This window comes from Propithecus coquereli, unplaced genomic scaffold (assembly GCF_000956105.1).
Source record: "Propithecus coquereli isolate 6110/MARCELLA unplaced genomic scaffold, Pcoq_1.0 Scaffold48, whole genome shotgun sequence".
In the NCBI taxonomy this organism is placed as follows: domain Eukaryota; kingdom Metazoa; phylum Chordata; class Mammalia; order Primates; family Indriidae; genus Propithecus; species Propithecus coquereli.
This window is the reverse complement of record NW_012150618.1, coordinates 7,447,536-7,473,679: the sequence shown is the minus strand read 5'-3', so window position 1 is coordinate 7,473,679 and position 26,144 is coordinate 7,447,536. Positions and strand designations below refer to the sequence as shown.

The 26,144-nt window shown below is 34.9% G+C and overlaps 1 protein-coding gene across 1 annotated transcript in view; it reads left to right on the top strand.

Moving 5' to 3' along the window:
- Positions 1-26,144, top strand: part of PEX3 (peroxisomal biogenesis factor 3) — a 38,858-nt gene that overhangs the window by 1,846 nt on the left and 10,868 nt on the right. Inside the window, exons 2-10 of the mRNA XM_012655554.1 lie at positions 8,370-8,501; positions 11,420-11,501; positions 16,946-16,989; positions 18,226-18,350; positions 18,643-18,709; positions 18,817-18,871; positions 19,427-19,595; positions 21,230-21,300; positions 26,002-26,124. Coding sequence (XP_012511008.1) covers positions 8,370-8,501; positions 11,420-11,501; positions 16,946-16,989; positions 18,226-18,350; positions 18,643-18,709; positions 18,817-18,871; positions 19,427-19,595; positions 21,230-21,300; positions 26,002-26,124 — 868 coding nt within the window. The remainder of the gene's footprint in view (positions 1-8,369; positions 8,502-11,419; positions 11,502-16,945; positions 16,990-18,225; positions 18,351-18,642; positions 18,710-18,816; positions 18,872-19,426; positions 19,596-21,229; positions 21,301-26,001; positions 26,125-26,144) is intronic.

Here is a 26,144-nt window from a genome sequence, read left to right as displayed (position 1 = left end):
ATAATCCTAGTGTTTTATATCAAAAAAGAAAGTCAATATGAAAAGAAAGAAAGAGTAGACAACCAGGATTGATATTTGTTTAAACCTCATATTCTTTCTGCTTCAGGAGGAAAGTTCTATAACATGTGAGAATTTTAATTAATCTAAGAGATATTTATCAAGTACCTTTAGTGCTGAAGGTAATATGATTGGAAATACAAGATTTACAGATTTTTATTAGTAATAACTACCATGTATTGGGTGCCCACTTTATGCTGGATACTGTGCTAAGCTCTTTCTATTCAGTGGGGTGGATGGCAGGGGAGTTATTGTTATCCCCATTAAAACATGTGGCGACTAGAGCCCTAAGAATTTAAGAAACTTGCCTAGGGTCTCAGAGTTAGTAACATGAAGCTGGAATTCAAACACAGGTATGTTAGACCCCAAAGCATATTCTCTTTCTACATTATGCCACTGTGCTTTCATAGACTTTATGGTCTAATAAGAAGGAAAAACAAGTATACAGATAATTAAAATGTAAAACCATAAGAGAAGTAAAAAAAAAAAAATGCTATACAGATCAAACTGGCTAATAGCATATGCAGTTGTAAAAAAATTCAGGAAGAACTTCATGGGAGAAGTGGGACATTTTGACAGGCTTGGAAGCTGGATAATATATTAACATGCATGCTCAAAGAATTTTGGCCGTCAGTGGCCATTTCAGGGAAAAAACCTGAATTTTGAGGCTGGGTGTAGTGGCTCATCCCTATAATCTCAGCACTTTGGGAGGCTAAGGTGGGAGGATCGCTTTAGACCTGGATTTCAAGGCCAGCCCAGGCAAAATAGCAAGACCCCTCTCTACAAAGTAAATTTTAAAAATTAGCTGTGCATGGTGGCACATGCCTTTAGTCCTAGCTACTCAGGAGGCTGAGGCAGGAGGATCACTTGAGCCCAGGAGTTCAAAGCTACAGTGAGCTATGATCTCACCACTACACTTCGGCCTAGGTGACGGAGCAAGACCCTGTCTCAAAAAAAACAAAAAACTCTGAGTTGAAGACCTTCTTAAGTAGCAATTTCCATTTCCCTGAATTTTGAATGGGATTAAACCAATTTGTATAATTTGGCCAGTTTGTGAAAAGACTAGAGCAGTGGGTCCCAAACTTTTTGATATGAGGTCTGCTTTACACTCATAAAAATTAAGGACCTTAAAGAGCTTTCTAAATTTTGTATCTATTAATAGTTACCATATTCAAAATTAAAACCAAGAAATTTTTAAAATATTTATTAATTCGTTTTTTTTTTTTAGATGGAGTCTCTCTATGTTGCCCAGGCTGGTCTTGAACTCCTGTGCTCAAGCTATCCTCTCGTCTCAGCCTCCCAAGTAGCTGGGATTATAGGCGTACACCACTGTGCCCAGTGTAATTCATTTTAAAATAACAACAATAAACCAATTACATATTAACATAAATAACATTTTTTTAAAAAATTAGAAGAGCGGCATTGTTTTACACTTTGCAGATCTCTCTTAATATTTGGCTTAATTGAAGAAAGCTAGATTCTCCTATCTCTTTCTGCATTCAGTCTGTTGTGATACCATACATCATGTAACCTCTAGTACCCCACTGTACGTTCATGAGAGAATGAGAATGAAAAAGGCAAATAAGATTTCAGTATTACTAAAAAGCAGTTTTGACTTCACAGATTCCCTGAAAGAGTCTCGAAGACATCCAGGGATCTCCAGGCCACACTTTAAGAACTTCCAGATTAATATTTATTGACTTGCTGATTTCTAAAAAAGCCCAGAACATTGATTTGGATTTATACCTTAAGTCCTGTAATCTCTGACCTCTTCACAGTTTTCATTCATTCATTCATTCTTTCATTCTGCCATTCAGTAAACATTTGAATAAGAAAAAGTGCCTATTCTCACTGTACTGGGCTCTGTAAATACAAAGGAATAAGACATTTACTGACTTTGAAGAACTCATGGTGCAGAAATGGAAATAAACTGAAGCAGTGATAGTAGTATAGTACAAAAATAGAGCAGGATGCTGTGGGAGCATAGATGAAAGAATAGCGTGGAGATGTCTGGCAAAGCCTCATAAGGAAGAATTTCCGCTTAAGCTATAAATCTAGCCAAGGAGAGGGGCAAAACAGGAAAAGGGGCTGAGGTTCAGAGACTGCATTTGATAAATCAAAGTATTTTACTACGGCTAAGAAAATGAGAAGTGGCAAAAGATGAATTTGGAGAAGCAGCCAGAGTGCAAACTGTGAAGGGCCTTCCTTCTTAAGCCATTCTACATAATTTGAACATTATCCTTTATGCTGGTGCTTCTCAGACTTTAATATGGATAAAAGTCAATGAAGGAGCTTAATAAAAACATAGAATCATTTTTCTGTATTTTCTGATTCTGATTCTTTAGGTTCAGAACGCAGTTCAAGAATTCCATAATTCATTCAGCAAATATTTATTGAGCTCCAAGTGAGTATCAGTCAGAGTTTTATATATTGGGGATTCAGCATCATACAAGATATTTGGGAGATTTTTTACAAGAAATGTCCTTAATGGCTACTTTTTTAATTACCCCAAGTAATTCTGGGGTGAATGGAACAGGGAAGCCACTTAAGAAATGATGGCAGGATGTTGAATTCTAAAAACAGGGATAATATAGTCAGATTTATGTTTTAGAAAATCACTTTGCATATAAAAGATGGATTAGAAGGATGTGAGAACAGAAGAGTTAAGAAGGTGTTGATCCAGTTCAAGAGCATTAATAATATTTAGTGTCTATATAAAAACAATGATAAGGGAGTCGTAGAAAAGTAGCAGTATTTAGAAAATATTTCTGAAATAGAATCAGTACTGTAGCAGGATTTGTTGATCTGTTGGATTGGGAGTGATGTTAATAGATTATTTTCAGACTCTTACTGAAATTATTAACCTACTGAAACAGTTGAATTGCAGGATTTCCATCCAGAAAGAGAAGACTAAGAGATGGTTTTAAAACAACTGAATTATTGAAAGACTAGAAGATATTTTGTTTTACCAACAATGTTATGAAAGGAAACCTCAGAACATTTTACATTTATTTTGGGGGGTATTTAGTAAGTTTTCATTATTCATAAATAAAGTCATAGCTACAAAAGAAACTTTAAAGCTTGTATAATCCTAGTCTTTTATTTTTATAGATGAAGAAATTTAGACAGAAAGGAAAGGATTTCCTGAAAAGTCACCTAACTATTACAGTTAGTGCCAGAGCTATCAATATCTCCTGTCTTCCAAGCCAGAATTCAGCCTGCCAGTCAAGTATATAGATAGTCCGGGGATCCATATGTTAGTTAATTTTCTACCCTTATTTTTCTAGGGAGACAAATCTGACAGAATCGGAATTTGTGAATTTTGAGTCTGAGAGCTTGAGTGAATTAGTCGGTAGGTAGGCACCAACTTCAGTGCTAACTCAAGAAAAATAATGGATTGTGCAATTTTAGCCTGATTTCACGTATTAGTTTGCTAAGGCTACCTTAACAAAGTACCACAAACTGGTTGGCTTAAGGAACAGAAATTTGTTATCTCACAGTTCCAAAGATTAGAAGTCCGAGATCAGTGTTTGTTCCTTCTGTGGGATGTAAGGAAAGCCTTGTTCCAAGCCTTTCTCCGTGGCTTGTAGATGGCTGTCTCCTCTGTGTTTTCGTATCCTCCCTCTGCCAGTTTCTGTGTCCAAGTTTCCTCTTCTTAGAAGGACACCAGTCATATTGGATTAGGAGCCACCCTAATGACCTCATTTTAACTTGATGACCTCTATAAAGATCCTATCTCCAAATAAGGTCACATTCTAAGGTACTAGGGCTTCAATGTATGTATTGTGTAGGCAACACAATTCAACCCATAACAATTTGTTTTCTTTTTTATTTTAGTTACAATATACTACATTTATCAAACAAATAACAGTTCCTAAGTATTTTTTATCAGATTTGTGAAAATCTGGTGAAAACAATGGATCTTCTCCCCAGGAAAACACATATACCAATTAAATTTACTGTTATTCCAGAAAGATTCTTAGCTATGCAAAGGACATCGTTTCAGTGTTTTATTTTACAATATAATTTGAGAAATATAATCATTTTATACAGAACTTTCAGTAATCTGTTGTGTAAATAAAATATAAGGAATTTATTCAGATCTATTTGTTACATCAGAGTTGCCCATCAAAGGATTACTTTGTGAAATATAAGTCAATTTCTTTATTGATATTGTGGCATTATCATCAGTTTATTTAGGATGGATTACAGAAAAGGTAGCCATGAAGCCACTTATATGAACTTTTATTTGTTCTTTAAGCATGGTTATACTATGTTTATTTGCATGCAAACATAGCAACAGCAATCATACTTTGTCTAAGTATTTTAGCACATACTCTTTTACTGAACTATTATTTTTAGGAATATACAATGTCTTATCAATTCACCTATAACACCTGTATTAGTGAAAATAACTCAGAATATGTGTTTGCTTTGCAGTTCCTAGAGGGGAATCCAATTATTTAGGTCATGCACAATTCTCAGGGTCTTTATGGTAGATATTGGGGGCCACAGACGGTTGAACATAGGTGAGGATTAGTTTACTCTCTTATCACCTTACAACCGAAGTTCCAGCTTTCTGGCCTCTTTTGGTGCTACTACACAACCACACATAAAAGATTTACCTGAAGCAAGTGCAAAAAAATTCTAGCTGTAGGATTCAGCTGGCCGGCTGGTTAACTCACTTGACTAAGAGTCCTTCCAACCAGGAGTTAAGGATTTTAATTTAAGCCATTTCTGAGGGTGAAGAACTTGCCAGATTCATATATTCTAGTTCATATGAATATTACTAAAATGTTTTAGTCCAATATCTTTAAAACTACTAATTTATTGAAAAGAGATTCTTTTCCCCAGTGTATGTTTTTGTCAGCTTTGTCAAAGATTAGATTACCATATGCAGATGGTTTCATCTCTGGATTCTCAGTCCTGTTCCAGAGGTCAATGTCTCTATTTTTGTGCCAGTACCAAGCTGTTTTAATCACTACAGCCTGGTAGTACAGCTTAAAGTCAGGTAAACTGATACCTCCCAGTTTGTTCTTTTTACTTAAGATTGCTTTGGCTATACGAGGTCTTTTCTGGTTCCATACAAAGCGTAGAATTATTTTTTCCAGATCTGTGAAGAATGATAATGGGATTTTGATAGGGATTGCATTAATTCTGTAGATCACTTTAGGTAGTATGGACATTTTAACGATATTGATTCTACCAATCCATGAGCAAGGTAGGTTTTTCCATCTGTTTACATCTTCTACAATTTCTTTTTTTAGTGTTTCGTAGTTCTCCCTGTATAGGTCTCTTACATCTTTGGTTAAATATATTCCTAGATATTTAATTTTCTTTGAGGCTATTGTAAAAGGAATTGCGTTTTTGATTTGATCTTCTGCTTGATTGTTGTTGGCATATATGAATGCCTCAGATTTGTGTGTATTGATTTTGTAGCCTGAGACTTTGCTGAATTCATTTATCAGTTCTAGGAGTCTCTTAGATGAGTCTTTGGGGTTTTCTAGATATAATATCATATCATTGGCAAAGAGCGAGAGTTTGATCTCGTCTGTCCCCATTTGGACACCCTTAATATCCCTCTCTTGCCTAATTGCTAAGCTACATGCAGAAGACTGAAACTAGACCCCCACCTCTCACCTCTCACAAAAATCAATTCAAGATGGATAACAGACTTAAACCTAAGGCATGAAACCTTAAGAATCCTAAATGACGATGTTGGGAAGACCCTTTCAGACATCGGCCTAGGCAAGGAATTCTTGAAGAAGAACCCCAAAGCAATTGCCGCAGCAACAAAAATAAATAAGTGGGATCTAATCAAATTAAAAAGCTTCTGCACTGCTAAGGAAACTATCATTAGAGTGAATAGACAGCCCACAGAATGGGAAAAAATATTTGCTCTCTACACATCTGATAAAGGGCTGATAACCAGAATCTATCTAGAACTCAAAAAAATCAACAAGAAAAAATCAAACAACCCCATCAACAAATGGGCAAGGGAAATGAACAGAAACTTTTCAAAAGAAGACAGAATAATGGCCAGCAAACATATAAAAAAATGCTCAACATCTCTAATCATTAGAGAAATGCAAATCAAAACCACAATGAGGTATCACCTAACCCCGGTGAGATTGGCCTCTATCAAAAAAACACAAAACAACAAATGTTGGCGAGGATGTGGAGAGACAGGAACACTTTTACACTGCTGGTGGGACTGCAAATTAGTGCAACCTCTGTGGAAAAGAATTTGGAGATACCTCAGAGAGCTAAAAATAGAAATACCATTTGATCCAGCAATAGCACTATTAGGCATCTACCCAAAAGAGCACCAAACATTCTACGATAAAGACATCTGCACCCGAATGTTTATGGCAGTACAATTCACTATTGCAAGAATGTGGAAACAACCCAAGTGCCCGTCAATCCATGAGTGGATTATCAAAATTTGGTATATGTTTACAATGGAATATTACTCAATCATAAGAAACAACAGTGATCTAGCACCTCTTATATTTTCCTGGATTAAACTTAAGCCCATTATCCAAAGTGGGGCACCACAAGAGCAGAAGAACGGATCCATTTGTACTCACCATCAAATTGGTACTAACTGATCAACACTAGGTTGATCACATGGCAGAAATACTCTCTAGGGATTAGGGGGATGGGGGGCAAATCTACAACTAAAGGACACGGGGAGCACTAAAGGGAGGGAAGGGCATGCCTTTAACCCGCACTTGGGTGAGGTAAAGACATAAAGTGTAACTATAATGTTTGTACCCTTACAAAACCCTGGAATAAAAAAAAAAACTACTAATTTAATTTATGAAAGTCCATTTCTGATATTCATTGTACTAATTAGCAAAATATTTGGTACTGATCAGAGATAAAAGTTAGCTGAAGTGCTTAAGCCTTGCAGTATGGCCTTTGATCAAATGCTGTTACCACTCTGGAGTGGTTATACATTCCCAGTTAGGACAACTGACTTCCCCTCAGGTATAGACCAGGATGTACACATTTATATCATATTGTCTATGCTGAAATGTGTCAAATTACAGGCCACGTGACACCACTTATATTTTTATACTGTGGTGTTAACAATTTAGAATTTCAGTACCCTCTTCTTTGTTCCTTTTCTAATTAAGTTACTAGGTTTTAGATGATCTAAGTTTCATTATCTCTCCTTCTGTCAGAAAGGGAGATCTTTCTAACACATGGATAGATAAATAGATGTCTGCCAGACTGTCTACCTTTCCTTCATTCTTCCTTTTAAAACTTCTATATTTTTAAAAAGTATTTTGTGTTCATTGAAGAAAATATGGAAAATAAAGAGAAGCAAACAGGAGGAAAAAAATCACCTGTTATCCCACCATTCAGCAATCATCATTAAAACCCATCTATTTTTCTGTATCTATTTCCATTAAAAAAAAAAAAAATCCCTCAAGCCCAGGAATTCTAGACTACAGTGAGCTATAATCTTGCTGCTACACTCTAGCCTGCGGGACAGAGCAAGACCCCATCTCTGTGGGGGGCGAGGGGGGAACTTCTGAGATCTTTTATTATCACTTAACAGTATAACAGGTATTTCCTTGAGTCCTTAACTATTTAACAATATGGGTGTTTTGGTTTTTTGTTTTGTTTGTTTTGTTTTTTGAGACAGGGTCTCACTCACCCAGGCTAGAGTGCAGTGACATCATCTTAGTCACTGCATCCTCAAAATCTTGGACTCAAACAATCCTCCTGCCTCAGCTTCCCTAGTAGCTGGGACTGCAGGCACGTGCCACCACCCCTGGCTAATTTTTCTATTTTTTGTAGAGATGGCGTGTTGCTCTTGCTCAGGCTGGTCTCTAATTCCTGGCCTCAAGCAGTTCTCTCACCTTGGCCTCCCAAAGTGCTAGGATTACAGACATGAGCCACCATAGCTGCCCGGCAATGTGGTTTTTAATAGTTGCATGAGATTCCAATGTATGGGTAGATCATAACTTATTCAAACAATTTCCTATTGCTGGACACTTAGAATATCTCAAGTTCACTATTAAAGGCACTGCCAGACTTTTTAGAGTGAATTCCTTTTTGCTTCTTCAGACCTAGTCCTTTTGTACCCATCATTTTTTCTGTCACTGGCTGTTAAAATGTTAATCTAATCCTTTTTTTAAGTCAATCTTACATAATTCTTTAATTTAGGTTTTCATAAGTTGTGATTTTTAGCTTTTCACTAATATAAACCTTATAATTGGATAAAGCAGGTTAAAAATACTGTTGGAATTTTTAGTACTCTAATTAATATCCTAGCTTATTTTTAAAAATGATTTTAGGAGTATATATCCTGGGAAAATATGGACAGAAGAAAATCAGAGAAATACAAGAAAGAGAGGCTGCAGAATACATTGCTCAAGCGCGACGACAATACCATTTTGAAAGTAACCAAAGGACTTGCAATATGACAGGTAAGACAAACAGAAATATTTATGCATGTATAAAGTTGTTTGATGGTTTTTATTAATTTGGATACCTCCAGGACCAAATTTAGAGGAAAAGACAAAGAAAGAATGATAAATCTAGGAGGTATTTGTGTTATTTAACTGAAATATGTCATTTTAATGTGAATTTTAAAAATCAATGTAAAGCAATACTAACACTTATTCATTCATTTTATTTATTCATTCAGCAAATACTTGTACTGAGCACTGGTGAAGCAGGAGGTGAACAACAACAACAACAAAAAATCCCTGACCTTTGAATTTTATATTCTAGCGAGACGAAAAGATGATAAATAACAAATAGATAACTTTAGGCAGTGATGGCTGCCATAAGAGACTAAAGCCATGTGAGGGATGGGATGCTCTTTAAGACAGGGCAGTTAGGAGAATCAATTTTCTTTGAGGTGACATTTGAGGAGTAACCAAAATGATACAATGGAGGGAGCCATGCAAAATGCCTGAGGTGGGGAAAAGATTGGAACATTCAAGAAATAGCAAAAAGACCATGTAGCTAGAGTGAAATGAGCAATGGCAGAGTGATAGGAAACAAGGCTGCAGAAGTGGGCCTGATCCCATTGGGCCTGTAAGTCAGAGTAAAGAGTTATAAGTTTGTTAAATGTTTCAGAAGGCAACTAACTAGAGACCTGTAAGTCTCACAGTACTATATGCTGAGTCAATGTTAATTAATGTCAATAATTTAACCTCCAGAGCTTAGTATTAGGAGAATGCCATAACAAAATGTACCTGCCCATAGTTGAAAGGAACATGGTGTTATGTTCTAACTGGCATATTCCTTGAAGAATTGGTTCTCAAATCCACATCAACCTGTTTTTCTTTTTTATTGTTCAAAGCTTACTCTTTTCTCTAACATTTCTGTCAAGAATAATTAATTTAGAAAGAATTTATAAAAGTAGGTTCTTGTTCAATTTTAAAAGTAGAATTTTTTTCAGAGTTAAAAGGACTTATTGGTTCACTTCCCTCGTTTTACTTAAGGCTCAGATCAAGAGGTTAAGGGACACATCTAAAGTGACAGCTGGAGTATGATTTTTAATATTTGAAGTAATAATACGCAGAAAAATACCTTCATTCTTTAAAGCAAGTAGTATTCCTAAATACTGCATATCATGACAACTGTGATAAGGCGCAGTGAGTAAGTGCTCAAGCTCTCAGGTGAGGCAGATCTGATCCAGTTCCCAGTTTGCCTTGTATTATCTGTGTGTCTTTGGACCAATCTAAGTTCTCTTGCCTATAAAATGAATATCATAAAACCCACTTCATAAATGTTTTGTGAGGCTGTGATGAGTTAAAGCATATAAAGTGCTTGGAATATAATAAATACTCAGTAAATGATAACTTTTTGAAGATCACATAATTCTTTAAATTGACATTCAGGATTCAATGTAGTGGTGCTGCCTAGAATATTTTAATGAATTTTTAGAGAACAATCTGTTTCTGGTTGTTACTCAGTTTTTCAGAAATAGTATAAGGCAGCTGCTGCGGTCCCGCAATACATCTCGATTTGACATGGACCTTTGTGTCAGTCTGGCGCCCCCAGGAAGCAGATGGGCTTAGATATGCAAGAGACCTATTAGGAGAAATGCCGGTGAAGAATAAAGAGAAGGAGAGGCCTTTCTACCACAATGCATTTCTGACACTTGTGAACAGAAAGGGAGAAGGAAGGAAGGAAGAAAGATTAGGTAAGAAGAGTCGGAGACTACAGAACATTCTAAGAAAGTTGTGGCAGGCCAATGGGGAGTCTACAAGCCAAAGTTTCTGGTAGAGGAGAATACAGGAATGGGCCTGCTTCCACCCAAGCACTGTCCTTGGCTGGCAGCAGTGCAGACGTGGTAGTGGATCCAGAGGGGTGGCAGCTGGGGCTGTCAGTTCTGTGCTCCTCCCAGAAGACGATGTGGGTCACCCATGTCCATGATGATCACAACCCTCAGATGAACAAATAGCTGACTATAGGCTATTAAAAATAAAATATGGTGATCATTAGGAGCCAAAATATAGGTTCACTGAAAAACTTTCCAAATTAGCTTTCTAGTATGCATTGATAATGGAGTTACAAATAATATGATTAAATTTCTATCCTTTTGGATAAGATGTAATGGATATACTAGAAAAATATTAATACTTTTGGGTAAATATAACTAGTTTTCCTACCCAAGAAATTTTCTCTTTTAGAATGTGGTGTTTGTGATCTCTTGATATTTTTTCATTTTGTTATCATTACTTATTTAGTGTTAGAAACTCATTTTAAATTTATGTGTGTGCATTTCTCCACCATTTCTTATTCCATGTGTAGAACCAGAAATAAATTAACTCCTAAAAATTTCATGCAGTCTTTTTTCTATAGAGTACTATGTCTCATTTCATCTTCACATTATTCCTGGGATTAGCAGACAAACAGTTCCCATTGACAAAACCAAAACTAAAATTCAGCAGCTCTTAATTCCTAGCCCAGTACTTTGTGTAGGTTATAATAAATACTTACTGCTTTGTAGTATTTAATAAATAACTTTTCTAAAATTAGAAACAAAATATGAAGCAAAAAGTATAGTCAAGATAAAAATGTTTTTCATTTTCATTATATCAGAAGCAAACATTTCTTATAAAAACTTCGAGAGTACAGAAAGGAAGAAGAAAAAAGAATTATTCATAATCCAAAGATGACCACTGTTAACATCTAGGAATAATTCTTTTCATTTATTTGTATATAATAGTTTTATATTGTTTCTATTAATAATTTGAATTCTCTAGCCCTGACCTTCCCTTCCAACTCTTGCTAGTTGCTAGCCCTATCACATAGCCTAAAACAATGTGCATTTCTTGGTGAGGGCAGTCATCACTTGTGACCATTTTTATTTTCTGTTTTATTGCAGTGCTGTCCATGCTTCCAACACTGAGAGAGGCCTTAATGCAGCAACTTAATTCTGAGAGCCTCACAGCCCTGCTAAAAAACAGGTGAATGCAAGTTATAACATTTTTTGTTTATGTACTACACTTAAAGCTTATAGAAAGTAGATCTTACATCACTTTTAAATTATTCTGAAATTTAATTATTGGGTGCTTGTGAAATGTGTTCCTGAACCAGATGCTGTGAAGCTAACAAAGTTATATTAAATATTGTGCTTCTTAAAGAGTTTATAGTGTAATAAATAAAGCATGTGAGCATACATTTTAAATAAATAAGGCATATAGAACTTATATTTTAAGTTAATAACAAAATTAAATACAAAAATAACATAAGCATACAACACTAATAATTTACATAACTATGACAGTTTACTGTTTCCAAAGCACTTTCACATATATGACCTTATATATGGAGTGCAGTATGTGTTGGGGTATTGTAATTTGGTATGATGCTGTGTTAGTTTGAGAAGGAAATGGCTTCTTAATGAAGCCATTAAGAAATGGCTTCTTAATGAACAAGGTAGGGGGGTATAGTTTCATTAAATAAATTTTAATCATTGTAATCTTACTAAAATAATCAATTGCCTTGTAATCACCTGTCCAATAGCCAGGGGAAAGGGGGTGTTATTTCCTGAATGTCTCACCATGCCAGGCCTGGTTCCAGGTACCTTCCATATATGCACACATTTAATTTACACAATATACCTGAGAGGCAGATAATTATCTCTGTTTTGCAATAGGAATTTAGTGCTCAGACAAGTTAAATAGCAAGCTGAAAAATTTCTTTGAAAATGTTTTCTGTATTCAGAGAATACTTCCCAAAATAACAATGAATTTGTGTACTTGGGATTTTTTTTTTCATCTGATTAAAGTATAATGCTAGTGATAAGGGTTTGTCCCCTTTAAATTTCATCATTCTTAGATGTAGACAGACTTTTCTTCCTTTTTACAGATATAAGGTTTGGTTTATAAATTAGTTCATATAATTACATGAAGAAAAAAACATAAGCAGATTGCTTTTGGTTAAGTAAATACTTATTTACCACCTATATATATGTACATAGGTAAGGACTAAAAAGAAATAGATTTTGATTGCCATAAGTTTTAATCTAATGAGAAGGCAAGACAAATAAGTTAATAGCACTTTTATAAAAGCAGTATACTAATGGACATAGTAATCGTAGTGGTATTCTTCCTTCTTGGCGAATCTCTGTTTCCTGTAAGGCCCTGTGTTCCATTTGCTTTGGAGGATTCAAGATAATTAAGATAAGGTCCCTCTCCCTTTAAGGACTTGTCACCCAAAGGAGGAAATATACTAAATACATTATCATAATTCAACATACATTATGTTTACTGCTATAAAAAAGTAAAAGCAAAATGTGGGAGAAAATATGGGAGTATAGAAAAGAAAAAATATAATTAATTTTGATAGATAATCCTGGGCAGCTTTAAAGAAAAGTAGTGATTCCCCTTTTCTTACTCAATACACAGGGAAGAGAATTTCTTAAATTCTGGAGAATTTAAGATGGGCCACAGCTCTCATTCTCTGTTTCCTCTTTAAATATCTCAATGTTAATTTTTTCTTGGCTTTCTTTTGATTTAAAATTACTATTCGCAATTCGGTGGTGGTGGGGCTGTCCATTTGAAAAATATTTAGATAAAGAAGGGCTTGAGGTCTTACAAAGTGTCATTACATAAGGCTTCCAATCTTATGACTGCTTTTATATTAGTTTTATATGAGACTCTGGTCTCATATGAGCCTGTCAAACAAGTTAGTTTTCTCTTTAAACTAATTGTGAAAATAACTAATCAGAAATAAATAAATGATTTGATAGTCTTCTTTCATCAGTTTCATAGTAGCAAATAAACAGCCATCCTGTTTTCAATACTTGGTATTCTAATTGAAGACTGATCATGGCAATGAAGTTTTAAAGGCAAAAAATCTTAAACGCCCTCCATAAGACAGGTGGAACACTTTGAAGGGATTAGTTTAATTCTTAAGCAGATATTTTAGTGACATTAAAGAGTCTAGCTATATTTAACTTGGAATTGATTTTCATTAGACAAATCATTTGCATAGAAAGTACTTTTCCCAATTCTTCTAGATTTGGAATCTTTTACATAGATTTTGGAATGTTTAAAAAAGATAATGTCAATATTTTAAAATCTACTTTTAAAGTCTAATAATGGTGAGTGTCAACACTAAAAAATGTCTTAGGTAACTATAACTCTGTCTTCTCCCACCAAAGCCACCTCAAATAAAAAACAGTTTCAGCAAACATAGTTTCAATTCAAATACCCTAATTTGCCCTTCCACAGATTGCTACTACTAAGCACTTTCTATACTGAAATTTTTGGAATAACTGTTTTTTTTATCTTGGTTCATTTAGAATTTTTATAAGAAGTACTTTGAAATTTTTCTGAGAGTGCATTCAAAAGAAGATGTGATTTACTTGTGTTAAATATCTCACCCTTGAATTGTTGTTGATTCCCAATTTAATAAAAATAAATATGTCATTCCCCCTTGAGTCTTGAACATTAGATTAGATTAGATTAAGATTGCAGTGAGGCCCTGCAGGATTTTCTCCACATGTCTGAACCTGTGTCATCTAGGAAAGGGAAGCCTAACGCTCTAGAGTCTGCTCATTGGCAAAGAAAGATGATATGCCATAATTGCAATAGTAACTCAATTTCTTCTGGAAATGCAAATTTATGTCTGAATATAATAATAAATAATGTGGGCTTGTATTTTGTATATCTGTGGTTTTTTATTTCTTTTTTCAGTCATTTATTTTTTATTGTATTACGAAAGTATTGGTCTGTGACAGATTGGAAAGATAAAAGACCAAAAAAAATTTGTCCTTCGACATAGGTGGTTTGAAAGCACTAAACTACATCCACATAGTACATCCACACAATGGTGTACTATTCCTCAGTTAAAAGAAAAAAAAATGACTACTAATATTATTTGAATATTTGTCCCCTCCAAATCTCATGTTGAAATTTGACCCCCAGTGTTGGAGGTGGGGCCTAAAGGGAAGTATTTGGGTCATGGGGGCTGATCCTTCATGGCCATAGTAAGGAGAGAGTTCTCACTCTATTTGTTTGCAAGAAAGCTGGTTGTTTAAAAGAGCCTGGCACCTCTCCTCTGTCTCTTGTTCCCTCTCTTACCATGTGACACACCTGTTGCCCCTTCATCTTCTGCCATGAGTAAAAGCTCCTGGAGGTCCTCACCAGAAGCAAATGCCAACACTATTCTTCTTGTACAGCCAGCAGAACCATGAGCCAAATAAACCTCTTTTCTTTATAAATTAAGCCAGCCTCAGGTATTCCTATAGAGTAACACAAAACAGACTAACACAACTACTGTCTGTATACAAGTATACAATAACCCCCTCCTGCCCTCACCCCAGTCTTTAGCCACCGTTTCACTTTTGAGGTTTCAATACTTGCAGACAACCTCACTCTGAAATTATTAAATGGAAAATTACAAAAATAAGCAATTCATAAGTTTTCGATTGTGTACCATTCTGAGTAGTATGATAAAGTCTCACATCATCCTGCTTTGTCTAGCCAGGGACGTAAATCATCATCCCTTTGTCCAGCGGATCCACGCTGTAGATGCTACCCACCTGTCAGTCATTTAATAGCCATCTGGGTTAACAGATCAACTGTCAAGGTATCATAATCACAGTAGTTTTGTTCAAGGAATCCTTATTTTACTTAATAATGGCCCCAAAGTGCAAGAGTAGTGATGCTATATTATAGTATTATAGTTATAATTGTGCTATTTTATTATGAGTTATTGTTAATTTCATACTGTGACTAATTTATAAATTAAACTTTATCATAGGTATGTATGTATAGGAAGAAACATAATAGGGTTCACTGCTATCTGAGGTTTCAGACATATCTACTCAGGGCTCTTGGAACATATCCCCCAAGGATAAGGGGTGACTACTGTGCTACTATGGAATGATCTCTACAGGATATATTTCTATATTTAAAAAAAAAAAAGGTAAAGAAACATGTGTATAGTATGCTTCCATTTATCTAAGAGGGCAGATATGAAAATACACACACACACACACACACACACACACATACACACATTTGCTTATATAAAGCAAAACAGAAAGTTAAAGCATTTTTTAAAGTCACCTGTGAAGAAAGGAAAGAATAAAGGGGGATTAAGAACAGACTTCCTTGAATATACTGTGTTGTATAAATTTGACTTTGGAACTCATATAAATATTTTACAAATTATAAAACTATGTTTAGAAAGCAATGTCCAAAAATTGATAGTACAATAAATCAAATTAACCTAAATATGATTCTAGTTGATGGTATAATCACAAAGATAGAGACCATGCCAAATTACTTTAAAACAAAAATTGGCTATATATACCTTAATGGGATATATACTTTTTGCATACATGGAGTTGGAAAAACAAAAACTTTAAACTTTTTTCAATATTGCTATTGTTATTCTGAAACTGTTGTTTATGGAGGGATGAAGTAAATTAGTGATTATGTTGGTTTCACTGATTTTTAACTTAACCTCAGTGATCTTACATCTGTATTTAGATCTTACATCTGTATACAGATCTTACATCTATATTTAGATGTAAGATCACTGAGGTTAAGTTAAAAATCCTGTGACTGATTTTCAGTTAGAAATATTAGTATGAATTCATGTTATACTTTATCTCTTTGAATATATGTACATATAAATATACACACTTACTTATTAGCTTAGCCCACTAAAAAGTCTTAGAAATAATGACCTATCTAGTAGCAGTGAACATCCTTAATCTAAGGTTTTGGTCTCTAACTACCATTTCCCACTACAAGAAACTGGGACTCTGAGAGAAATGATTGATTTCAAGTCTACAGCAGGAATTGAACAAGATGAACCAAGAACAACTCTTCATGTCAGAAAGTTTGAAAGCTACCAAATACTAATAAAGGATTATATGAATCAGAATAATTCAGGAGCCAACTTGAATAGTCTTCCAGTGGTCAAAGATGGGCAACTTGAATTGAACATCACTGGGGATAAGAACTGCAGTGCTTTGAAACATATGAGCTATATGTATAAATTCATGTGTTTATAATGATACTAGTGATAAAACAAAAAACACCTCCTATTTACCTTTGAAAGACTACAGGACCTGCTTCATTATTTGTAAAACAGTAAATTAAGGAAAGAAATTAACATTTTTCCTGTTTTTCCTGTATAATTTTATAATAAATGTATGCATAATGCTCAAGAAGTAAAAGACTAGAAGAATACATACCAGAGAAAGTGGTTGTTATCATTAGTTATTGGAATTATAATTGTTTTTTTACTGTATTTTGTGGGCTTTGTTTTCTGCAGTCATCCTATTTTGTTTTTAATTTTAAAAAATTAAATATCAATCTATGAAGTTCAGAGTTTTCTGTTAGATTATCTAGATTAATATTTTCATATTTTCTGACTTTTTCTTTAGGCCTTCAAACAAGCTAGAAATATGGGAGGATCTGAAGATAATAAGTAAGCCTGCATATTCTGTGTAACAGCACATTCTTAAAATATTTATAAAGGGAAATTTTTGTATTCTATCATATAGATGACTCTTCTTTACCTGCCTCATAGAATTTTGTTAGGAATAAATAAAATAATACTCATAAGGCAAGTAGATCAATGGTCATAGAAAGTGCTCAGTAAATGTTAGTGGTAGTGGTCGTGCCATTATTGTTATTGTTATGACAATGATAGGTAAAACTGTCCTAGACTACCTATGCCTTTATTAAGTACTGATATCTCTAATATTATACTTTTAAGTTTTTACTCTAACTTTACTCTGATATTGTATGCAAACTTTTATTAGTGATAAAAATTTGAAACAAAGAGCTGCCCTGGGGCCTATCTATCTACTTATGTCTCAGAACTTCATACTACCAATTATTTCTGTTTTCCCATCCATTCAACTAATCCTTGTTAACAGAATGATACTTAAGCCTTGCCTATTTGAAAACAAATTAAACCTCTCTAGTACCCTGTATTGCCTTTCAGCTATTGCACTTTCTCACACTCCTTATGAGCAAAGATTTCTACATTCCCTTTCTTCTCTTCTTCACTCCTACTCACTGTCTGATGCACTACAGCCTGGCTTCCACTCCTACGTCTCCACCCAGGCAGATATCTCAACCATCAGGAATAACTTCTGATTGCCAAATCCGGTGGACATTTTCCTGCAGCTAGACCTCTCAGCAGCAGTCAACACCTATCCTCTGTTTTGAACACTCTCTCCTAGGCTCCTGTGAAACCTGGTCTCCAGGCTTTCTTCTGTCTTTCTGTACCTTCCTGCAGTCCTTACACAGGCTCATCTTCCTTGACCTGCTATCGAAAGCTATAGTTCTTCCGTGCTCAGCCCTCTTCTCTTACTTGAAACTGGCTCCCTTGACAACTAAGAGTTCTGAGGCTGCAATTCTTTGTGCTTTCTGGTCCTTCCTTGTTTTCCTTTCTAAGTTAGTAATATATACCTCTTTCACCTAATATATTTTATTAGTTATTGCTCCAATTAAGAGGTCATTGCTAATTTACATTAAACAACTTATAAGGAGAGACTAGTTATGAAATACTTTGAATCGATATATTTTTATACTTGAAACAGTTACAAATATATTTTTGAAAGTCAGCTTATGAAAAAATAACCATAGGGATGGTTCATGATTTTACACTTGTGTGTTTTAACAGTAGCAAATGGTGTTTTCTTCCTCTCTGAAGGTTTCACAAGAAGTATCGTGGCAGTGTACAGTACTTGTATGCTGGTTGTTCTTTTGCGCGTCCAGTTAAACATAATTGGTGGATATATTTACCTGGATAATGCAGCAGTTGGCAAAAATGGCACCGTAAGTTCAATAGATTTAAATAGATACTGTCCTTTCTTTCAAGAGGTTCAGAGATTATTATTTATCCTGATAAATAATTTCTATGAAATATCTTTATTTTTCATATGATTGTGAACTTTTAGTAATATAATATTTTTTTTTTATTTTGAAACTACGCTTTTTGGGATGTTAAAGAATACAATTTTTCCTATCATTTCAGATCCTGAAAATTTCAGCTCAAGTTATGCTAAGAGCATTATTTATTTACTAATTTAAAACTTGGATAATTTAACTTTATTTCTGTTTTTTGCAGACAATTCTTGCTCCCCCAGATGTCCAACAGCAATATTTATCAAGTATTCAGCACCTTCTTGGAGATGGTAAGATTCTTACTTGAGACCTGTATACTAATTTTAATTCATTTATTTGTATTATTGAGGAATTTAAAAAGTGAGCAAAGCTTTTAAATTTGTTTTGTCTTTACCAGGCCTGACGGAATTGATCACTGTTATTAAACAAGCTGTGCAGAAGATTTTAGGAAGGTAAGATATTTTTCTTTGACTTTTATGCCTTCCTGATTCTGATTAAAAAAAGAAAAATTAGAATTGTTCTAATGAAGCTGCTGACTTGACAAATGGTGGTTTGTGAACTCTTTGTAGTCTAATCAGACACCTCCCTGGAGTATTGCATTATAGAATCTATTTTCTTCATCAGGATCAATCTTAATAACTGAGGGGAAAGTTTTAATATTTTTGTTGTTTATTGATTCATTTCTAAACAAATCAGAAATATCTGGGTCATGGGATAAAAGACCTACTTTAAAATGTGTCTCTGGGGCTTTTTCCTCCCACTTATACTAGTAATATCTATAATTACAGTAGGAATTTTCTTGTGAAATCTGCAGAAAGATTTTTCTTAGGTCTGTAATTACGGCCCTTAACTGGTGGCTGATTTCTTAATCCATTCTAGGCCAGCCAGCAGTTTCAGGTTTGACCAGATGAAACAAGATTTCAGATAGGAGCCTATTGAGAAAAGAGTGTGTGTAGGATGTGTTGTATAGTTTCATTTTATCCCAATTCCCTTTTTTCTATTTCTAGTGTTTCTCTTAAACATTCTTTGTCCCTTTTGGACTTGGAGCAAAAACTAAAAGAAATCAGAAATCTCGTTGAGCAGCATAAATCTTCTTCTTGGATTAATAAAGATGGATCCAAATCTTTATTATGCCATTATATGATGCCAGATGAAGAAACTCCATTAGCAGTTCAGGTGCTTAATTCATAACCATTTAACCAAACCAGTTATTCTATATATTTTTTAAAAATTTCACTCTCTCTTGAAGTTTTGATTTCTGAGTCTCTTGAAAGGTAAGCAATTGAAAGATGCATATGTTAATAATTTAAATAAAACCCAATAACTTAGAAAACAAACTGCAAATATGGCTGATTTCTAGTTAGAAACACTTATAATTTAGATATTCAGCATGTTTTTATTGAGTATTAGTTATGTGACAGGGGACATTATGATGTATGCTGGGTATATGAAATGAGTAAGACATGTTCATTACACTTGGAGAACCCAGGAGACAAATTCAATTAATGTGGCTAGAGCATATTTTATATCAGGTCAAGTAGAACATAGAGCTGAAGGTCAGGGCTAGATCGTAAAGAACTTTCTATGCCCAGATTAGGAGTCTGAACTTTAGTTTGTAGACAAAGAAAAGTGGATTTTAACCAGGCTAGTAACACAGTCACATTTGCTTTTTAAAATAGATTAATGGTGGCAGTACAAAAATGGACTGAAGGAAATTGTAGTCATCCAGTTGAGAAACAAGACCTAACGTAACAATTGTCAACTACAGTTGCTACACACTGGTGTGTCCTGAGCAGTTGTTATATAAGTTATTCATTGATTAAGAATAATAAAAATGCCAAAAATTGCAGGTTATATAGCTCATTTTTAAATTGGTAGTTTTTTATTTATCTGCCAGATTGCACCCATTCTTTGCAGTTGGGAGAAGAATAGCTCTCATTTATCAACTGGAGAAGGCTGAGAACAGAGAGGCCCTATGCCATACCTCAGCATGGAGGCCCTGTTAGAACAGAATGTTATATTTTCTTTGCCTGCAGGTTTTCTCCTCCCCTAAAGATCCTAAAGATAAATCTGTCTGGGTGCTGAGAGATGCTATATTCGTGAATAGGAAAAAGAAAAAGGAAAAGGAAAAAGTTGCATCCTGTTTAAAGAAACCCTATGACTTGAAGGATAGAGGCTAAACTGAACAAGAAGAACAGATGAGACGGAATCAATGAAAGAAACATGAGAAAACCAACTTAGAAAATAGAATCTCAAGGAGATGTAATGGAGTATTAAAAAGGCTTTCTGGAACTATAAAACAATTTCCAAATTTTAAAATTCAACAGCAGAACTAAAAAAGAAAACAATTCAAAGGAACAGGTGAAGAGAGAGATGATTGACCTAATCTTATGGAGCTGAATTAAAACCTGAAACTTCAGATTAAAGGAACAGACAGAGCCTCAGACTAGATTGATGTAAAAAGACACACACATATCTGATATAATTTCTTAATGATAAAAAAATAAAATGCAGACCTCTGCATACTCAAAGCCTATTTTTTCTTTGTCTATGTATACTAAATATCTATCCAAGAAAGACAGTTAAAAAAAGAGCTTAAAAAGTATAATTTTACTTTGACTTATGCTTTTAAAACTACTTACCTGTCCACATATATCTTTACAGGTTTTCTTGAGTTTAACATTTTTTGATTGTTGATAGAACATTGACTTTTAGATTTCCTGAACTCTTAAGTTTATGAATGTGATTAGTTTCATCATGACCCTGTGCTAATATCTGAAACCGTGAAGTATGGTATTTTAATTTTATAGGCCTGTGGGCTTTCTCCTCGAGACATCACCACTATTAAACTTCTCAATGAAACTAGAGACATGTTGGAAAGGTATGTACACTGCATGAAACTGGAAAAATGTGTTTGTATTTTCAATGAACTTGAGACCATTTTTTAGTTTTTCTTGAACAACATATTGAACATAATATTGTGTTAAAGTTAAATTTTGAATCTGTTCCTCTGCCTTTAGGTAGGATTTCCTACCTAAACTGGAGAGAAGCAGGGATTTTTTTTCAAGATACCCATACCTTGCCCACCCTCTTCCCTAGCCTACAAATTCTGATATACTGGTTAAGGAGATGGAAGGTACTTAGCATTTAATAAGCTTTCCAGGGTAATTCTGGCATACCCCATGTATACTAGTAAATGTTAAACAGCTAGCTCTGGGAAAAAGAAAAAAGAAAAGAAACCAACTACCAGAAACTGAAGTTGTAACTGCAGCAGACCTCAGGCTACCAACTTGAAGTCACTGAACACTAAGTTGGGGAGTTGAGAAGAATTGCTCTTTTGAGAGAGCATGGGCCAGCTCCAGCTAACCTCAAGTATTGTAGGCACATACCTACACATGCTCATGTGTACACACACACGCGCACACTCCATCTTAAGAACTACTCGCTCTAAGCCTTTTAGGACAGACTATAAAGTTCCTAAAATCTTCCAGTGATAAAAATTTCACATCTTCCCTAAAGTGAGTATTACTATTTTAAATTACTCAAAAGAAAGCCAGGGTGTTAAAAATCAAAAAAGCACCAGACTATGCATTAGAAGACCATATGACCTAGATTCAAGGTTGGCTTTTCTACTTAGGAGCCACTCTGGCTAAGCCACTTAAACTCTTTGAGATCATTTTATCATTGTAAAATATGACGAGTAATACCTGTCCTCCCCACTTTATTTTTATCTTAAGTGATAGAAATATCAGAGTCTTTTAAATTAAAACTACTCTATGCCTCCTTGGGATAATTTAAGCTGATTTTCTCTAGTAATGTTTTCTGAGAAATGATATCTCCTCCTTATAATAATTTTTCATGATCAACTGTTAGGTTAACTCAGCTACTAAATCTACTTCTGAATTCATCAAGTTCTAGTCCTTTGGCTTTCTACAGTAGCAATCTCCACCTTTTTTCTTACACATATTTCCACTAAATCACTCAGTGTCACTCAGGAAAAAGTCATCAGTGATCTTTTGTCATATCTAGTGAATCCGTAATGTTCATCTTACTTGACTTTTCTCTGATATTTGACACTGTTGATAAGCCTTTCTTGAAATTCTTTTCTCACATGGTTTCCATAACAATATGATCTCCTAATTTTTCTCCCAACTCTCGGATCACTTCTTCTTAGGTTCTTCTATTTCTGTCTTTCCTTTAAACATTATTTTATTTCCCAGGTATTCTTACTTCATCTGCAACTGCCCCAGGCAATTTTATATATTCCCATTATTTTAACTACTATCCATATGCTAATGATTCCCAAACTTATAGCCCTAGTCCTCCACTCCTAGGAGCTGGTCTGGATTGGTATTTCTACACGGTTGAAGATACAACTAATTTGTTCATTTGTGGCATTTATCCTGTTGAATTTTTTATTCATCAAATATTTATTGACTGTCTATAGTACATTAGGTACTGTTCTGGAAGCTAGGTCTTCAGCCCTCCAGGAACTTACATTTTAATGAGAGAGAAAAACAATAAACTAATAAATTTAATATAATGTCAAGTATCTGAAACCTCATTGATGAAACACAAAGCAGGTTAAGGGCTAGAGAGTGACTGGGGATGCTGTTTTGATAGGTTGATCAGAAAAAGTCTCTCTGAAGAGATGTCATTTGAGCAGAAACATGAATCTACTGTGGATGTGAGCCTTAAAATCCTGGAGAATACAGTTCAAGGCAAAAGAGAAGAGGGTGCAGAGATCCTAACGCTTGGTTGTCCAAGGAACAGCAAGGAGGCCAGTGTTGGCTAGAGCACAGTGAACTAGAAGAGTGATAGGAAAATGAGGTTGTGAAGATAGGCAGGGACTCTACAGTATGTTGCACCATGATGAGAACAATCTGTTTTCTATTCTTAGATTTATGGAAACCCATTGGGGAGAGTTTTAAGCAGGGTGATGACATCGTCTGTGTTTATAAAAGATCTCTGTCATTGCTGTGTGGTAAATTAAAGATAAAGAGATAAAAATGGAATAGGGGAGCCAATTTCAAGAACTAAAGTGGTGTAATAGAGAGATGATTGCAGGCTGGACTGGGTGGCAGCAGTAACAAGCAGTTAAATAATGGATTTGTTTTGAAGGTTGAACCTATAGACTTGCTGAATTACTGCATGCGGGTTATGAAACAGGAGGCAAGAACAACTCCTAGGTATTGGGGCTGAGCATTTGAGGAAACAGGAATTGCCATTTATATTTTGTCAATATTAAGCTTGAGAAGTTTATGAGATATCCAAGTGGAAAGTCTATTGCCAATTCAATATGCAAATGTAGAATGTAAGGGTTAGTTTATGGATATAATTTTGGGAGTCATCACGTTATATATGATATTTGAAACCATAGAGGTAGGATGAGGTAGAGACTAAGAGACAGTTGAGTCATTGAGCGCTCCAACATCCAGAGTTTAGGAAGGGAGGAATGGCCAGCAAAGGAAACTGAGCAGCAGGAGCTTCCCATGAAATAGAAGAAGCACCAACAGAGTGAGGTGTTCTAGAAGATGACTGAAGAAAACGTTTCAAGGAGACTGTGATTAATTGCATCTAAATGCTCCTGAAAGGTCAAATGAGATAAGGACTGAGAAGTGACACATCAGATGTGTCAGGATGGAGTTGTTGGGTGATCTTGTTGAGAAGTTTCAGAGGAGCAGTGGAGATAACCTGATTCAGAAGAATTAAGAGTTGAGAAAGTAGAGACAGTGAGGATAGACAACTGTTTCAAAAAGTTTTGCTTTGAGAGATACTGAGAGATGGGATAGTATTTGAAGGGTAATGTGGAATCCAGGAGATTTTGACTTTGTTTTTTTGTTTTTGTTTTTTATTTCAGAGTATTAATGGGGGTACAAACGTTATGGTTACATGAATTGCTTTTGTGGCATTTGAGTCAAAGTTAGAAGTGTGCCCATCACCAAGATAGCATGCATTGTACCCATTAGGTGTGAACTTACCCATCCTCTCCTCCGCCCTCCCACCTGCTTGGTAGGCATTGTTCCAAGAGCTGAGCGTACTTTGGTGAACTAAACAGACAAAGGTGACTGATCTCGGGGAGTTTAGTAAACGGATGTGTTTAAAAAATCTTAAAAAGCAAAGTCAAATTCCCAAGGGAATTGAAATTAGCATTTTTGAGTGTTTAGGCTGCAAGCACTGTTCTGTACTGCTTTACATATCTTAACTCATTTAACTCTTACAGTAACCCTCTGAGGTAGGTCCTCTGAAGATCTTTTCTTCAATTTCCATTTCTTCAATTTCTATACCCTTGATTATTTTGTTTTTCTTCTTTGAGCTCTACCATATTCCCTTTAAAAGAGAACAAAGTTAAACTTAAATTTGCCATGTAACCTAGCAATTCCACTCCTAGGTATCTGGCCAGAAGAAATGAAAACGTATGTCCACACAAAAACTTGTTAAGAAATTTCATGATAGCATTATTCACAATAGCCAAAAAATGGGAACAATCCAGATGTATATCAGCTGATAAGTGGATAAATAAAATGTGATATATTCATACAATGAAATCCTATTTAGCAGCAAAAAGGAACAAACCACTGATACATGCTACAGCATAGATGAACCTTAGAAGCATTATGCTTAGTGGAAGAAGCCAGACACAGAAGACCACATATTGTATGATTCTGTGAAATGTCCCAGAAAACTGTACAGAAAGAAAGTAGGTTAGTGGTTATCCGGGATTAGGGGAAGGATGGGATTGGCTGCAAATGGGCATAATAGGTGATAAAAATATTCTAAAATTGGATTGTAGTGATTGTTGTACAACTATCTAAATTTACTAAAAATCATTGAGTTGTACATTTAAAATGGGTGAATTTTATGGCTTCTAATTCCTACCTCAATAAAGCTGTTAAAGTGCTTTTAAAAGGAGAGACTGAGGAGAAAAGGTAGATAGGTAGACAGACAGATACATACATACACATGCACACACTGACTGATCAAGAAACCTGAACATAATTAGGCATTTTCTAGCTTTCATAGCCCCCTTGTATATTATTCTTTATATCAAAGAGTTCTTGTGAGGTATAGCGAAAGAAGCTTGAACTTGAAGATCAAAAAGGTCTGGGTTCGTGTTCGAGCTCCCCCATTACTAACCACATAACTTTAGGCAAGTTTCTTCATTCCTCAAAAATCTAGCTCCTAATTTGTAAGTGATAACAATATTTTCTGTCTCACTGGGATGTCGTGATAGAGGATGTAAAGCAAACCTGTGTGACTATAAGAGGATTTAAGAGTTTCGTCAAGAGAAGTAATACTAGTATTGATAATTTTAAAAATACGTTGTACAGAGTGCTGGCTAATATAAGAAAAATCTAACAAATTGTGTTAATATTCTCATTGTCTTGTGCTAAATAAGCTCATTTTTAGTGTTTTATATTTAAAAATTGACTCCCAGATATATTTATAGTGTTTCAAACTATAAAAACTACATAGTGACTAGAAACGTTGGTAGCTTTCAAAGGTAACCACGTAATTGTTGAATTTATTTCTTTTTCCATTGAGAATTTAAAAAGTAATTTATACTTCTTATTTTATATAGTCCAGATTTTAGTACAGTTTTGAATACCTGTTTAAACCGAGGTTTTAGTAGACTTCTAGACAATATGGCTGAGTTCTTTCGACCAACTGAACAGGACCTGCAACATGGTAACTCCATGAATAGGTAAGATGACACATAAACAT